The sequence below is a fragment of the Oryzias melastigma genome, linkage group LG14 (assembly GCF_002922805.2).
Source record: "Oryzias melastigma strain HK-1 linkage group LG14, ASM292280v2, whole genome shotgun sequence".
Lineage (NCBI taxonomy): Eukaryota > Metazoa > Chordata > Actinopteri > Beloniformes > Adrianichthyidae > Oryzias > Oryzias melastigma.
In genome coordinates this window covers 11,560,738-11,578,661 of record NC_050525.1, presented here as the reverse complement: position 1 = coordinate 11,578,661, position 17,924 = coordinate 11,560,738, and the positions used below count along the sequence as shown (strand labels likewise).

The 17,924-nt window shown below is 37.6% G+C and overlaps 3 protein-coding genes across 3 annotated transcripts; 1 reads left to right on the top strand and 2 right to left on the bottom strand.

The window, feature by feature from the left end:
* Positions 1–546: 546 nt before the first annotated feature.
* rraga (Ras-related GTP binding A) lies at positions 547–5,884 on the bottom strand. The gene is made up of 10 exons (XM_024266348.2): positions 5,723–5,884; positions 5,346–5,443; positions 5,086–5,185; positions 3,889–3,955; positions 3,589–3,811; positions 2,512–2,607; positions 2,304–2,426; positions 2,133–2,224; positions 1,944–2,059; positions 547–1,866 (listed from the first exon to the last, which is right to left on the bottom strand). The coding sequence occupies exons 2-10, from the start codon at positions 5,370–5,372 to the stop codon at positions 1,763–1,765; spliced, it is 948 nt and encodes a 315-aa protein (XP_024122116.1). The 5' UTR covers positions 5,373–5,443; positions 5,723–5,884; the 3' UTR covers positions 547–1,762.
* A 1,107-nt stretch (positions 5,885–6,991) lies between these two features.
* On the bottom strand, positions 6,992–11,079 carry chmp1b (chromatin modifying protein 1B). The gene is made up of 8 exons (XM_024266066.2): positions 10,886–11,079; positions 9,196–9,293; positions 8,971–9,117; positions 8,810–8,878; positions 8,616–8,723; positions 8,480–8,523; positions 8,329–8,401; positions 6,992–8,200 (listed from the first exon to the last, which is right to left on the bottom strand). Exons 1-8 carry the CDS (start codon positions 10,899–10,901, stop codon positions 8,156–8,158), a joined length of 600 nt encoding a protein of 199 aa, XP_024121834.1. The 5' UTR covers positions 10,902–11,079; the 3' UTR covers positions 6,992–8,155.
* Positions 11,080–11,196: 117 nt separating this feature from the next.
* LOC112142595 lies at positions 11,197–17,918 on the top strand. The gene is made up of 2 exons (XM_024266065.2): positions 11,197–11,721; positions 14,015–17,918. Exon 2 carries the CDS (start codon positions 14,024–14,026, stop codon positions 16,277–16,279), a length of 2,256 nt encoding a protein of 751 aa, XP_024121833.1. The 5' UTR covers positions 11,197–11,721; positions 14,015–14,023; the 3' UTR covers positions 16,280–17,918.
* Positions 17,919–17,924: the final 6 nt, after the last annotated feature.

Sequence of the window (17,924 nt, the reverse complement as noted above, 5' to 3'; positions counted from 1 at the left end):
TTCCAATTTGAATTTGGTTTAGTCATATTCAGGATAGTGGGAAGGGGGTGGCTTCATGTTTCTCCTCCAAAGTTTCTCCCATTTATTGTGTGTGAACTCCCTCTAAAGAGGACTGGGGATTTTCCAGTCATTTCAGCTTTTGCATTCCAGGATGCAACTCAAGCACATGAGCTGGTTTGATAAGAGCAGCTGGAACAATGCCTGCCCAGCAGCAGCTCTGGCTTTAATAAAGGGGGGCGGGAGAAAGGATGTATATCTCTTACAGCCCCTTACAGAGTGGAGCGTTTCAAATTACATAAGCAAAGCATTGCCTCTTTACAACACGAATAAATGCAGTGTCAGTCTTTATTATAGACAAAAAAAAAAAAAAAATCTGACACGATCAAGTTCAACAACAAATTCTGAGCGATCTAACAAACAGAGCACGAATTTATTTTCGTTTCATAGCTTCCCAAGCCTTGTCTTGCCTTGTAAGCCTAAAGTATTTTCTTCACTGCACAGAAGTTCACATGGAGTCTTTAAAAAAAAAAAGTATCAAGATTTTGATAGTTTTGTTCAAAGGTGAAATGTTTTTATTGTAAATCTTTATTTATCCAACACATAACTTGAGAATTAAGATTCCTAACTCAAACTATAGCATCATTAATATGATGAAAATAAAAGATGGAAAAAAAGATGTAAACTAGTTCATTGTTTAGAAAATTTTAAAAAAATCCCTTCATTGGCTTTATTTTGTAAAAAAAAAAAAAAAAAAAAAAAATCAAGCAGAATACTTTTATTTCAAGTGTTGTAGCATCCCCTTCATTTTTTTAAAATTGAATTAACAGTTTCATTTTTGTGCTAGAATGTGTGATTTCAATTGAAACGGAGGGGATGCGTCTCGAAAGATCTCCAATAACCAAAGTCCACCTTTTCAAACCAAATCCTCCCCTTTTCATCAGCTCATGACCAAAAACTAATCTAAAGTACTTCTGGAAATTATCGGCTTCACTGAAGGCCTGACAAATTGTACCACTGAAGAGTTTTTGGTTTTGCAGTTGCATACCATGCTACAAAGTTCACTCTTTCTATAACAACATTAAAACAAAAAAAAAAATGAGTTGATCTTTATTGAAGCATTTGTTTCCTCCAAAATAATCACAGCTTAATAGAAGAAAAAAAAAATCAGAATCAAATAAAAATATTGAGGATTACACACTAAGAGATTAACATCTAAACTTGTTTAAGAGTAAACGGTTTTGACTTTTATTTAGAATTGGACAATTATATTGAAAATAAAGCTGTCCATCTTTGAAAACTGACATAATAACTGATTGTGCTGTAACATGCTACCTAATGTGCCGAGGCAGGTCTGCAAAAGTGGAGTGAGCCTTGTATCCGTCAACAAAAATGAGGGAAATGTTCTGTTAAAAACAGGTTTGTGATTCATTTTAGGAATTGTAAAAATCCCTGCATGGAGTGAACAATTCCAGAGGTTTTTTTTTTTTTTTTTTAAAGAAAGAAAAATAAAACAGCATAGATAGTCACCTATGTAGTAAACACAACTTTCTTTCTTTAATATATCAAGTTAGAGCACTTTTTTTCTCATTGAAACACTTCCGATAAACTAAAAATTAAACTAAAATATTTTTTTCCCATGACGACTGATTGGATGTGAGGATAAAGAAGAAACGCTGCTCGTATTTGTGGGAGCTGCAGGACCGTGGCATGCCGTCTGCGCTCCGTCTGTCAACTGATTGGCTGAGGCAGTGAAGCAAAGGGGCTAGCGCATCCGCATGTGCAGGCTGTGCTTGGGTCCATCCACCCGCTCCAACTTCTCAAAGTGTTTCCTAGCATTACGGATATTGATGAGAGTGGCTGCAGACGCTGAAAAATAAAAACAGGCGGTGCTGCGTTATTAGAAGTAGCACTCATCAGTGGGTTTACTAAAGAGGAGTACTTACGAATGGAGGGGTCGGACATGATGACCATGACGTATGTGTTTGAGGTGAAGACGTCGATGAAAGCAGCAAAGTTAGAGTTCCTCACCTCCATGCTCTGAAAGGAGGCTGCAAGTTTACTGGAAGAAAGAGTAAATAAACAAATTAGTGAGGTTTTTTAAAAGCTGATAGATGATTAATAAAGGAACTTACCTGCAACTGAGTTTGAACTGTTTGATAATATTGCTGATCTTCTCAAATCTGTGAGCATCACGCTGCTCTTTGCACTGATAATGGGAAATAACCTGCATGTTTTGAAGAAATAACAAATGACTTCCACATCCACATTTTCTGTAGCTGCATATAAAAAATAGATGTTCTCACCAGAAAAGTGGCTCTCTCAAACAGGAGGACTTCATCTGCTTCTATGATCTGAGCAAAGTTTCTCAGGTTTGTCTCCAGCTGCTGGACGTTTGGGATGAGCTGGTACACGATGCTGGACCAGGCCTGCCGTGAAATGATAAGACGAGTACGTCACAACATTATAATTTTTTAAGAATCTATTAAACATGCTGCCCGTCTGATACACAACCTTATATAAAGTTTCATCCCAGATTGATGTTCTGAAACACGTGCAAGCCAAAGGTCTGGAAAGCCGTTTGAGATCTTCTTCTCGCTCCTTGAAAATCTGTAGACAGAAAAAAGGAAAAACTGACGGCTGAACGGTGACTAAAAATGTTAAGAAAAGTCAGTTTAGTTCCTCTGTTAAAACATTTTCCTCATCAGTAGCTATTAATTATACTTTTAAAAAGGTAAAAAAAATGATAGAAAGTCACAAAAACATGCATCTATTCACAGCTGATTTTTACCAACTGAAATCAAAATAATAAAAACTCAAATATTAATAGTTTGATATGAATCTGCACCTTAACTATAAAAAATCTGTTTATCAAAAAAGAAAAAGTGGTCAACACAAAAAATGTTGATTTAGATCATTAACACTTCTGTTTACTTTAGGATTACCACAATCAACATAGAAATCAATGGAAAATATTTTTTTTATCAAGGTTTAAAATATAAAATGTTGCAAACTTTTGTCTACAGCAGAAATCAAAATTAAGTAGCCAGCTACTGTTTCAAATAAAAAGAAAAAACAATTTATACTGCAAGTATTGAATTCTACTAATCGTTATAGGTTCTAATTTTGTAATGAGGCTGTTTGGGGCATCATGAAAGCTTATGGAGAAGATTTTATGGCAACTAACAAATACTGTTATAAAGAGGGAAAAACTAAACATTAAAAGTCATTAGGTTTTTTATTTTGTTTAATTTGTTTCTTTTTTCCATTCTTTCCATGTCAGTTACATAAATATTGGTCCGACTATGATTGGCCAGAACTTCCAAGCAATTTGAACAACATAATGCAACCACAAGGGGGCGCAATCCAGAGCTTTCTGGTGCCAGTCCCAAGTATGGACAATAAAATCAAGGGGGATTGTGTCAGGAAAAATATGATTTAAAACTAATGCTAGATCAAATACATAGAAATCAAAAGAGGCAGAAGATTTTTCTGAATTATCTGCCACTAGGGGGAGCAGTTGGAAGGCAAAGAGGGGGTTAAAGCTTCTATAAAGGATTTGAGACAGAATCAAAGTGGATAATCATTTACCAAATCTCTCTGGTCCTCCTGAACCAGGTCCATTTTGTGCACCAGACAGAATACTTTGGCATCAGAGGAGTTCTGCAGAATGGCTTCCAGACACGACTGATAGTAGTGCATGTCTTTCTCCAGCTCGCGGCTCTCAACGTCGAATACATAAATAAGAACCTCGACGTTTCTGAAGATGTTGTCCCTCTGACTGGTGAAGTAGTTTTCCATAAACGTGTCCTGTCTAAGACATTACAGAGCAGAATAGAAGTTAACATCAAAAGGAATTGTCAAAGCAAGAGAGAATAAAAACAGACTTACCCTCCACAATCCCAAAGGTTTAGAACTAGATTACCAAGAAAGCGAACATGGGAGTGTTCCACATCAACTATTGAGGAGATAACGAGAAGATGTACAAGTTCAATTAACAAAATGACAAGACCACACAAAAAAAGGGGAAAAAAATACAAGACAAAGTTAATTTATGTTGTACAGATGATAAAAAGAATAATAAAGAAAAAGTTAAGTATAAAAAACAGAATTTAAAACATACAGTTCTTTAGGTACAATAAAGAAAACATTCTTGCTTTTAATAAGATAACGTTTTTTAAAAATCCTTTTCACATTTAAATTCTAAAATAGTATGTTTAATGCGCCGGCCAATATGTTGCTCAAAGACGATGCTGAACGAGCAGTTAAAACAGGTCAATGGATGGGTACCAGCTCAGTGGCCCTGTGGAGGGGTGTCCGCCCCGAAACTGGAAGGTTATGAGTTCAAATCCATGGCCGAGTCATGCAAAAGACTAAGAATGGGACCCAATGCCTGATACTTGACACTAATCTTTAAAGGGTTGGATTGAGTGCTTAAACCACCAAATGGTTCCCGAGCGCAGCTGTGTCTGCAGCTCCCACTGGGAAAGGGTCATAAGCGGAGAGCAAGTTTCACCCACCGGACAACTAATGGGACTTTGATTTGGAAATGGTTTATTTCAAGCTATCAATACAAAAATAAAACCAAACAGCAAATATGTACATCTATACACAGATATATCACACTTAGGATAATTAGTCGTGACATTAATTGGTAAATACATAATCTTATATACATATATACTTGTAAATAATTTAATTGTTATTCTTAATCATAAATTGACACATTAACACTTATGCATACAGGATATGAAAACATGACATCATAAACATTAAATTTGTCAAAATTCATTTTAACTTATTTAACTCAGTTAAGTACTTAGTTAGTTTAAGTAACTTTGACATTGAAACATGAAAATGTAGTGCAACAATTAAAACAAAACAATGGGTAATGAAACTAAGAAGAAAAGAAAATAAGACGTCAAGAGAAAAGATTTTACTATATTCTAGTAAATTGGAGCACAAACAAAATAAAAATAAATTAAAAAAACAGTGGTGGACTGAAAATGTTAGAATAAAGCTGTTAGGCACTTTTCATTGCCACCAATTGATTTAAAGAAAAACTCTGAAAATATACAGAGGACTTACTTGTAGCTCCAAGGCGACGTGTGTCCCGAGCTATGTAGTTGGCAAAGATTATTGATCTCATACTGGTCTTTCCAGACCCACTTTTCCCCATCAGAAGTACCTAAAAATAAGAATGCAGAAGATTATGGAGGCCAGGCCAGAGAAATCATGTGATAAATCAACCTCACACAAATCCTTAAAATCACAAATCAATTAATTTAAACCCATCGATTTTTAATCTTTAAACATTGATTTAATCGGAAACCGACAAGAATCCATACCTTTTTCTTCATTGCTGTGTTTGACATCCCCCCTCAGCAGACACGAGTTTTTTTCGGAGCTGAAGGTCAGATGACTTCAGTCTGACTGCAGCAGCTGTCTGCGGAACAAACAATTTCACCAACACGATCACTAAGTTGCCCCAAAGAAACAAAAGCGTCGAGCTAACATTAAATTAAGGCTTTAAAAGGGATTCAACACAAACAGATTTAACCAAATCGACTTTTTAAACCTAGAAACGTCCCTTTTTAAGTTAGGAAAACTCTTTTTTTTCTCCCTTAAGTAAACACGTAGGCTAATGCTAGGTAGGCTAAAAAACGATAGCTTAGCACAAATAGGCGGCTAAATTGGTTGAGATTAGACGCAGTCTTTCACTTACCACGACAAAATACGTTAATTACTGATCATTCAACTTTCGACGTCCGCTTTTGCTCCTTTTTGTTAAAACGGCTGCACACATTACTCGTTAAAAGCAGACAGTGCGGTGACGATCAGCTGCTTCCTGTTTACGCCAAAAGTCACATGATGAGAAAATGTTAAATTTATCCCTGTGTTCGATCTAGTAGGCACTAGCAGTTGATTGGGTCTCAAAATAGCAGGCTTCAAATCGTGTTTCAACCTATACGAAAAAATATATGTAATTATTTGTTTTTTGGAGAAAAAATGCCCATTTGGGGTTTAAGACTAAGGGTAGACAAAACTGTTAAGTTAGACATAGAAACAGAAAACCTAACAAGACAATGCAGAGGGTAAAAATAACGTTAGCATGAAGTATAATCATATGAGTATAATCACATCAGATTTAAACAGAGGACTTTTGTTACGAAACTTCTTAAATGTTTCTAGAAATTGATTGACAAAAGTATTTTGGGGGGTTATAATACTTTGAGGAAGTATACTTTTTATGTTTAAGTCTTCGCCATACCCACCTATCTTTGCAAAGTTTTAAAAAAATGTTAATCAACCGAAGACAGTGTTTTATTCAAATTATATTTAATTTATTTTAGGCACTTTTTATCATTATTGGGATTAATTATCTGAAAGACAGCAAATAGCTTTTTTTGTGGGAAAAAAAAAGTGCAGCCTCCTTTGTTTGCCTTTTATTGTGAAAGATTGAATGAGACGTCTAATTGTTTTGATGTGCAGCGCAAAAATCTGGATCAACCTTTTTTTCCAATACCTAATAATGTTTTTACGTTAAAATCAAAGAACATGTCCTACTTTTAATGATACATTTATCCTTCTTTATTTGGAACAAAAGCTGGGTTATTGCTATGTTCTGTTACCACTTGAGGGCGTAGAAGGCATGCCATCCCGGAAGTTTCAAAGCGGAAATTCTACTTTCAAAATAAAGGAAAATTTTCATAAAAGTATGGCCGTGAACCCCAAACCCTTATCTCACGGTTAGAATCAGTGCAGTATCAGATAATGTTCTCTTAAATGAGATTTCTGACATGAGTAATTTTACTGAAGGACAACGAAGATCATGGCATGGAAAATGTAGCCTCCTCAGCAGTAATAAATGATAGTATTTTAGGGTAGGTTCATTAAATAATGCTTGTACTGTTTAGTGCTCTTGCATATGTTTTAATTACTCAGCAATATCTCATACAAAGAATAATTGAATTAAGACTTCAGTCAGTGAAAATAAATGGCAATGTACATATCATAAAACTTTATTGTTCCATCACAGCTCAATCCCCAAACTACAGCCTTCTTCCAAAAAGATGACCCATTACTGAGTAAATGACAACAGAAGAGAAACCAACCAACTTCCCAGGACTGTCCAAAAACAATGGACACAAAGAAAACAAAAGTTGGTGTTAGTTCACCATTTAGGGGAGAAGTTTTCCATAATCTAGGAATAGAAAAATAAGGGAACAGAAAACTGTCCAAAACTTTATCACCAGAAATGTGTGAAACAGAAGAAAAATATGTGATAACTGGCTTTCCTTTGAAATCACAATTTGATTAAGTTAAATAGGCATCAATTTAATTAAATGATAATGTTTTAATCAGTAAAAAATGTAGAGCATTTTTTTGAAATGGACTGTGAAGTACTTAAAAGTAGTCAGTATTGTATATGCAGAAGTTAGGAACCAAATTGTTTTCAGAATTCTGGAGAAGAAAAGATTTGACAGACGTAAGTGTTCTTTTTGACCACCAGAGGGCCAATATTTTATGTATTTAAAACGAATAACTCAATATGTTTTTATTAGAATTGTTTAACATTTTACTGTGAATGTTAACACTGAAGTGCTTTTTCACTAGGTATTTACAGGGACTGCAAATTAAATCCCTTATCAGTTAAGACATGCTGTTTAATAAACTTAAAGTTTAGTAGAACATCAGTTAACAGCCACAAATCAAGGTAACATGGTGGTAAGAAAACTTATTTTTTTAATAATTTTAAAAGTTGAATATATGATAAGACTCTCTTCTGGTGGTTCTTTTGGTTGGTTGCTGTTCCTTTAAAATCTGTTGATTCTCCAAACTGACCACACAGTGACTGCTGCCTGCTGCACAAAGGACACCAACTCCTCCAACGCGATTTACACAACCCATAAAGCAAACCTGAATATCCTCTAGATCTGACATTTTGTAAAAACATTGAAGATTTTTTAGTTGCTACTGTTTGTTGCTGTGAATAGAAGACTAACATGGGCCATCACCGATTTGGAAGAGAAAAAATAAATCTATACAGTTGCTCTTTGTCAGAGATGCATGAGATGTCACGAGAAGAGGAAAAAGTAAATAAAAGCGAGAAATATTCAGGTAGTGTACAAGCGACGGAGAACCCTCCAGTCCATCTTTACATCTGATCTCGGAGCTTGGCGAGCCTTTGAGACAGTTCGTCCTATGAAGACAAGACACGTCAGTGAGTAAGAGGATGACAAGAAAAAACAGAGGTAAGCCACAATGGGATTTTGGGTTTATTTTTAAACAGACACATTTTTCAGGGTTAATGTTCAAATAAGGACGTACCTGTTCTGCGGAGGCCACACTGGTACCAACTGAACCCGTCTGTCCTTGAGGAAGCTCCATGTTCAAATCCAAACTAAACAGGAAGAACAAAAAAAAGTCATCAAAAATACTCCAAATCCCACATCTACCAAAAGGACAGTAACATTCTTACCCAGCTTCATCAGCCATTTCATGCAGCAAAGACTCCACTTGATTCTGAAAAACAAAACAAAAAAAACAACAACATGACAGGTCATTGCCAAAGCAGCTTTAGTATGGGATGATAAGAAAGGTGGCAAAAAAGTCACCTGTGGTGTTGTGAGTGTGGTGGTGCTGCTCATGGTGTCCTCCATCTGGGCTGTCTGGACATCCAGAGTTTCAAACTGATGCTCAAACTTGTCCATGAGAGCTGAGATCTGAAAGCAGACAAACGTGGTGAAACCTTGTTTTTAGAACTCAGGACTTCACCACAAAGGCGTTGATTCCCCTTTAAGAGGACTACCTTTTCAAGATTCATACTCTTCAGGGTGGCATCCATGCCTTTCACTACTCCAGCCATAGACTTTGTGACCTGTTAAAGTGAAATCAGTAAAAAAAAAAAAAAGAAGTTTGTATAATTTAGGTCTTTAACCCCTCATCCTTGGATTGGTGAAAGTCGAGTACCTGGTTCATTGTGACTGCTGTCTGGACTCTTGCAGCCACTGCGTCTACTCGAGCGCTCATCCTCAGGAAGTTCACAGACTGGTTCTTCTGTCTGATGGCGTTCTCTGCATGGATCCTTGCCACTTCCATGTTTCCCTTCTGGATGGCCTGCAAACAGAGGAAGTAAGTTCTGTAAACCCCTCAGCAGCTAACATTGTGTGATGCACATGTAAAATAAGAACTCACCTTTTTGACTTTTGCCTTCTCTGCTTTTTCCTCTTTGTCACATTTTTTGGCATTTCTTTGGAGTTCTTTGGCAGCAAACTTTAAATTGAAAAGATTTTCTGATAGTTGCAGTTAAGGAAAGGTGGAGAAGCACATGATGAAATTCACAATTTTGACTGAAAATGTGTTTATTTCAAGGGGGAAAATGCTATTGATCTGAAACTCAATGCTTTACAACCCTAAATGGATATTTTATACCAACTTTGAAATAACTGAAACAGTGGCAACAAATGTACATGGTCAGACAAGGTATATTAATCTGAAATTATTTAGAGGAAAAAAAAAAAAAATCACATTTTAAACAACTTATCTCAATTTGTAGAAATGTTGGATAGAGAGTGAAATATATATATATTGATTTTACCAAAAATGTAATAGTATTGATTTTCTGGGTCAATTCAGTAAACTTGTACTAATGCGTTTTTCAGGTTTGAATAAAGAGCAAGTGGTTTGCTTCACAGGACACCAAGTGGCAGATTTGACAGATAAAAAAGATTAAGGATGGCTTAGAAGTTGTCAACAAGTCCTTTAAACATTCACACCAATGAGCTGTAATAGACATCTAAAACGATGAATGAAAAGATTCAGTTTAAAATCTATTTCACAACTCCAGAATCTTGTTTAAAATACAAGAGTGAGTTTGGATCTAGATTACAGCTATTAATTTTTTAAAATGTAAATGGAAGTTCATTGTTGCCACAAGAAATCAAAAACCTGAAAATATGTATCACTGTTTAGATTTGGTTACATTTACTGATGTAAACTAAGCTTTTATGGAATTTCTCGATTGTTATATTTCCCAATATAAATATTGAAAAAAATGAATGGAGAAAACACCACAGCCATCAGCTGGTGCGAGTTTTTTTCTGTTCATTTATAAATCAAATCCAATAATCCTTTACATTTTAAAGGAATTCTTTATATTTTTCTGTTAGAAAAATTACTCTGCAAAATAAAATAAAAATAATTAAAGTTTTGATGATGAACATTCTATCTTTATTTGGTCAAATCTGGTTTTAAAAAATAAACGAAAATGTTTTTGAAGCAAAATGTAAACTACTGATACTGAAACGACATTTTAAATTACTTCAGTATTTTGTCAGCCTACGTTAGTGTAAAACTTGTATTTACTCAGTTCAATCTAAACATTAAGTTTTATTTAAATTTAGCTGTTAGGTTCATTTGTTCTTATTGCCTCTTTAGATTAACAAACGACGCACGATTTAATGCTCACATTTTATTGTGAAAACCTCAACCTTTTTTGGAGGCATTATTATTATTATTACATTTCTGATGTGTCTTAGTAGTCTTATTTTAACTTCATAACCACAGCCTATTCTGTACTTTCTTTAGTTTGTTAGTTCGAGTGACTAAGTTAAGCAACCGGGTTAAACTGTTTTCAGCTATTAGCAAAGACGCTTTCGAGGCCCTCAGCGCAGGTCTGTCCCCTTTACTGTCACCTAAAATGACTTTTAAATTACTAAGTAATTCAGTAATATACCACAACAAGATCCGGTCTATTTTTGAGACATTTAAAACAGTTCCTGATATGTTGCTTAGCATAAATTTAGCTAGCCTTGTCGTAAACAACTGCGAGCTCGGTTAGCTTCAGCATTACAGTCACTCCACAGCGGCCTTTTTTAAAGGATACTTTCCATGCTCGGCATCTTAAAGCAGGTCTTCGGAAGCTCAACACTCACACCAACACGTACTCACAAGCAGTCCGCGACACGTCGCTGAAAAAAGGCTAAATTGTCACTGAAAGTTCGGCTCTTTGGGCTTCGAGTTTTGCCTTCTTCCGCACTTCCTGGTCTCACCAAAATATCCACTACGTCATTGTCACGTGGCCTCGGCATTCCCCCGTCAAAACGTCACAAGCGCGTTTGCTCCGCCCAAAATGTGAATGAAAGGGCAAAAAATATATAATAAAAACAAATATCAAAAGACTTTTAGTAGTTTTGGAATAGAGAAAGGTCAGCGGAGAAACACACTCACAGAATGGAGAGGTAGAGGGGGAAAATGTGGCGTTAATCGGAGGGGTGGGCGGTGAAACGGGCTGATTGATGATCAGATTTACGGTGCGGTTCACGGCGGGGAGAGAGGATGACTCACTCCGTCTGATGTGATGCTCACCCCGCAACAGCTCGGCAGTGCGTTGGCACGCCGGTGGCTCAGCCTGTCAGATCGCTGAGCTCCACCGAGAACGGCAGAAGGGTGAAAAACTTTACCAAACTGTGAAGTTGCGTTTGTTTTTTGTGATCTCCAACTTGTCCCTCGGTCGTTGGAGAGTTGTGACCGGGCGTCGTGATTTACAGTAAATTTCGTGATGCCAGATTGCCATGGAAACAGTGCTCCTGAGCTGAAGGGAAACTGTCCGTGGTAACTTCAGCATCAACACCCCCAACAGGGTCGGATAAACCTGTTGGATAGCCCGTTGCTTCTCATTGTCTTTTATCTTTGCTCTGCTTTAAATTGACAACAAACCAGGTGAGTGTTACACATGTTATGAAATATTTTATTTATTCACTTTCATTTTTTTGAAATTATCTTTTTAGTTTATAAAAATATGTGCTGCTAAACATTTTTGAGTTGGATTTTAAATGATGCAAATGGGGCTAAACAAGTGACCTCTGCAAAATGCATGGCTGTAGATCATAAATGTGCAGAGGAATATAGTAATAATAATAATAAAAAAATATATCACAGATTTACTGACTAAATATTTTGCCGTTTTAATGCATGTCGACATGTGCTATTTTGCTCAAATGCAAAAAATCCAAAGGAGCCAACGTGTAGCGCTTTGTTCACTGGCTGTATGACTCATATAGTCTTATCTATAAAGAAGCCAAGTGGTGGAGGAGCAGTCCTGCTGCAGGACCGAACTGATGTAACCTCCCAGATTCACTAGAGGCTGCTGTGGGCCATGCCACTGACTGCATTTGCATTGATGCCCACCCAACACTGACCCCCCAAACAGGCTGATGATGCAGAAAGTGCAGCTGGGATGTGATGCACTCACATGTAATGTTAGCCCAGCTCCACATGGTCCAGCTACATTGAAAAGAACAGCAAACATTTGAATTAAGCCAAAAAATAAAATTAATGACATTGATTTTTCTTATTAGTCAAATTATTTAAAAAAAAATGAGCTTAACGAGGAGCTTCTGTCATGCAATCACACATTTAACACATCAACAGAAACTGGTGGTTCATAATAAGTCTAACTTTTTTGTTTTTTGTGGATCTGAAAATCAAGTTGATACTATTTTACATATCATTGTGTTTTGCCAAACATAAGAGCTCTTTAATATAAATATTTGAATTTATATGACAAAAAGCAGAGTGGTTACTGAAAATCTTGCAATTTTTGTTCATTCGGCACACACCTATAAGCTCTTCTGCATTATTCTGCATATTGTTTTCTGTCAAGTGGATAGGAAGTGGACATTGCCTTTGCCTGAATGAGTCACAAGGGATGACGTACATTGATTTTTTTTCTCTCCTATTTATTCTCTATTCTCGCGTTTATTCTGAGAGTTTTGAACAAAAGAAATTTGGTACAATTGCTTAAAATCTTCCTCCATTTTGTCAATAATTGTGAGGCCCAGGAATATATTTTTTTAATTGGTTTTAGTTATAGTTTAAAGCAACACAAGCAAAGGCACTGAAATATGAGTGAAGGCGTTCAACCGTAATAGATCTGTCTACCAAGTTGATGTAATGCTTCTCACCTGGTGAACGACAGACTAGTGACTCACTCTTAAACTAGCACAGGATCACATGACAATGGAAAAATTTAACCTAGAGATTAGTCACGGTTTATCTTGTACGACCATCAAAAAATGACGCAAGGAAAGACTAAAACAGCTCTGCCTGCGTTTGTTCGAACAGATTGTAGAAAGGCCTGAAGACATGACTAAAAATGATTAACATCCTAAAATGGCAGCATTTAAAGACCCTCTCCAATGGAAATGGTGTTTTTAATATGTTCTTGTGGCATTTTTCTGATTTTGGAGGACATATATAAGGGAAAATGATGCCTAATAATATTAGTGTTTTTTATTTGAATCATTGAGTAGCAGATGAAAAAATGCAGTAGGATAAAACTTGTAGGTGTTATGTAGGAGCTACAATGGCAAGCCACACAAGCTCCCTACTCTGAGAATTGTTATGCATCCACCTGTAGACAATTAGGTTCATGTACGTCTTCAATTTTCTCATCCAAACTGGCATCTGGGCCAAAACTTTGGCCAAAATTTTGTAGCACCCGTAATGTTTGGGTTAGGAGGGGTTGTAAGCAAAGCAGCGAAGAGAAAATTTAAACAAAAGGATGATGGGAAATGAGGGCAGGCTAACTCCGCCAGAAAATTAACAGATTTTTGATTTAGCCTAAAAATCTAAATTAAAAGACCACAAGGAAAACACTTTTAAAATACACCAAAACATAATTGGAGTGGGACTTTATGGAAAGACTACAAAATATGAACCTGTTAAAATGGCTGTCCTCAAAGAACAGCCTCATTTTTCAGTATATACTTTCATCATGGCCCGTGTAAAGATAAAAATGTCAGTCTTCAAGTAAAAAATGTAACCCATTGACACCAGAATCTATTTAAAGCTATGAAAAACAAAATTTTACTTCTGTTTTTGCCTTTAAGTAGATGATAAATTAAAGTATGTTTGAAGCAGAGGTGGTTTGATGCTCATTCACATCAATAGATGTCAAGGGGTTAAGTCATTAATCACGGTTTAGTATAAATATCAGATCTCTATTTGACAGGAGGCGACTATGGAGCTTCAAACAGAGAAGAGGTTCAACAACTTGAGTGTCGAGCAAATCCAGGCTCTCGACAAAATCTTGACTGAGGTCATCCCTATTCACGGACGGGGGAATTTTCCCACGCTGCAGGTGAGAGCAAAAGACATCATTCGTGTGGTAAAGGACCGGCTGGTTGAGCGCGACATCATGGTTAAAGACATCCGTCTCAACGGAGCGACTGCCAGTCACATCCTGGTGAGAGACAACGGCCTGGGCTACAGAGACTTGGACATCATTTTCGGAGTTGAGCTCCCCAGACAGGAAGACTTCCAGGTGATTAAGGAGGTAGTTCTGAGCAGCCTGCGAGACCTCCTGCCGTATGGGGTCAACAGGCGGAAGATCACCTGCCTCACGATGAAGGAAGCGTACGTCCAAAAGATGGTCAAAGTTTTCAACGAACACGACAGATGGAGCCTCATCTCGCTGTCCAACAACCGGGCAAAAACAGTGGAGCTTCGGTTTGTCAGCTCCCTTCGCAGACAGTTTGAATTCAGCGTGGATTCCTTTCAGATAATATTAGACCGCATGCTGGAGTCCTACTGGGTCATGGAGAGGAAACAAGAAGGAAAGCTGGCGCTGAACACTGCAAAGCTATCAAAAAGAGAACGACACGAGGATAGACAGAAAGAGCAGCTAAACAACCCGCAAAATACAAAAGAGGATGTTGAAAAAGGTTCCTCAGGCTCGGGTGAAGCTCCATGCCAGGAGGAAGAAGTGTCAGTGGTTGAGAAAGAACATCATGACGAGATTGAGCCAATGAATGGGGAGCTTGAGGTGGAGCAAGTGTTAGAACCCAAGAAAAATGCGATGGACCAAACTGAAGAAAAGGTTAATGGAATTGAGGATGTTCGTTTTGAGGAGAACATCGCAGTTGGGTTTAAGATGTGTGAAAAACAAGGAGAAGGGAAGGAATACTTAAACTGTGATCATCCACTAGTATCACCCCCCAAATTTACAGAACTCAATGATACCAGGGATGCACTAACGTCACATGCTTGTTTAAAGCCTCATTGTAATGAGGAAGGGGGTAAACCACAGCTTCCTCAGCTGGAGAAGTCACCGCCTCAAGGAGCAGTCAGCTGTCAAGAAAAAATAGAGGTAGACTCAGTAATCTGCAGGACTGAAAATGCCCAAAGTCTAACAGATCCACACCTGGAGTTCTCCTTTCCTCCTCCGGCGAAAAAAACCTGCAGCACAACGCAAGACGTCAAACCCGATTACTGTCCTTCACCAAAGTTACAAAGAAAAATGTCTCGGAAGATGATCAGCAAGCCCGACAAATGGTTCCTCCTGAATGACTTGTCAGACCTGACAACACAGCTGTTCCCTCCTATAGAAATACCTAAAACTCTTCAGTCTAAACCCCCGTCACCCAATGAAACTCAAGTTAGTGATTCAATCAAACCAAACTCCAAATCAGAGAACTTTGAGGGTGCAGACTTGCCTACAGACCCTTGTTCCTCCCAAGATGGGTCCGGTTCCTGTGAAGCTGTAGAACTGAACCTGGAGCCAGCACACTCTACCAGACCTCCTGAAGTGACGGCAGACGCACCCTGCCAACCTAAAGCAGATGTTAGTAGACTGGAATTGGCAGACGCTGGTCCAAACAGTTGTGAGTCAAACTCGTGGTTCGGGGCGTCCGGGGAGCCCATCGTTACAGTTGAAGCCGAATGCATGTATGGAGACTTTGAGCAGGCCTTGCACCACCTTCGCCATCGCCTCATCGCCACCCACAACCCAGAGGAGATCCGAGGAGGCGGGCTGCTAAAGTACAGCGACCTGCTGGTTCGGAACTTCAGGCCAGCGAGCGAGACCGAGATCAAGTCGTTGGAGCGCTACATGTGCTCTCGCTTCTTCATTGACTTTCCTGACGTGGGCGAGCAGCAGCGGAAGATAGAGGCCTATTTGCAGTGTCACTTCATCGGCAGTGAGGAGACCAGCAAATACGACTACTTGATGACCCTGCGGCGTGTGATCGACGAAAGCACGGTGTGCCTGATGGGACACGAGAGGAGACAGACGCTTAACATGATCACCGTCCTGGCTCTACGAGTGCTGGGAGAACAGAACGCCATTCCCAACACGGCCAACGTCACCTGCTTCTACCAGCCCGCCCCATACATGACGGAGCCGATATACAACAGCTACTACATAACCCAGGCCCAGCCTCCTCTTGTCTACCACCCCTACCCTCTACACGTCCACATGCAGACTGGACTGGTGTAGCGACAGTAACGTGCCCACACAGGGCCCTTGATGCCGCTTTAAGCATGGTGCTCTGCAACAAGAGGCACGTGCAAGTTTTAGCAACAACACGGGCGCAGTGTTGTTAAATGTTTTCAAATCTCTCCAGCGTCTAATGTGAAAAATGAGAGGTCAGAACAGCAACGGGGCTGGAGGTAAAGCATGTGCCCTTTTAAGATAAACACTGCAAAGACAAGCTATTAGAAGAGAACACGTTGAGAGGATATCAAGGGAACGGACTTTTATGAATGCCTAAAGAAATCTGTATTTATCACCTGCATGTGTGGCGGGAACCTGGAGTCTGGCTGGTTAATAAACGTCTCTAACATATACTATATATCAGGACAGAAAAACCTAAGTTTGGATTGTAGTAGAGATTCAAGTCTTGTAGGTGTTTTTGTGAAAAACTTGAATGTGTTGCTTCAAATGTGTTGACAAATAGGACTCTATGATAACACAATTAGACAAATTCTCCTGCAGTTTGTTCACATTGTGGCTAGTTCTGTGCTTATTATTGTGAAAACCTCATTTCAGAGGAATTTAATGGAAGACTGCACTCAAGTAATGACATGAGGCAAACAAATACATGGAAATACTGTATATTTAACCATTTCTTGATTTGATTTATTGGTTTATTTCAAGCATTAATAGAAACCACACAGATATTTTTAACTCATTTTAGAAATAAAGAGTTAATTAGAACGTTTAGAAAAAATGAACAAAAATGTTTAAAAAAATGTATGTTAACAGTGTAAATACTCATAATCATATAGATTTTGCATTAATAAAAACACACTAAGGTCACCTTAGAATAAAAACATATATATAATGATTATTAACTAAAGTCAAGTATAGTTTTATTTATTGTTAAAGTGAGGAGAAGCAAACCTATTGAGTAATTTCATTTTATATTTTTGTAAAGCTCCCATAATCCAGTTCTTAATAGATCAAATGCAGATTTTTTGTCAAGTAATGAAATAGAGTGAAATATTTTACTATTTCTTAAAAGTAGAAGATGCACAGATTGTTGTCCTTGTGTAATTTTACATGGAAAAAAGCCTAAAGCATTCATCGATGTTGTATTTTTACTAATAAGTCATAACGATCTCTTATCCAGGTGTACAATGTGGTTCAGTGTGTCTGAAATGAAAGATTTTTGTTTGTTGGTCCAACAGGAAACTGCACTATCCTAAAACTATAGAATGTATGGATTGAAATTGAGTCATATTTTTAATCAAAGTTCTTCAATTGTTCATTTTCTTTAAACTGCTGAAGTCATGAAGAACCTGGCGTTTCTACAACTTAGCTGGGGAGGATTTATGAAACAAATGTGCCATTTTAATGGCGAAATCTGTCATAATCTAATAAAAACACATTACAGTAAGTGGTAAAAGTGGTGAGTTTTGTTAAACATCTGTATTTTTTATCATTGTTCACAATGGCGATCAGACAGGATGATTGTAAACAGGGAACTCGATGCTTAAACCAAACATTTTGGATTTAATTCTAAGTTTAATTACATGTTTGCCAGATTTAGTTAGATGCAACTAAAAGATCAAACATGTTTCTTCAATAATTAATAAAACAATAAAACAATTGTATGATGGAGTGTGTGAGCTGCTGTTAT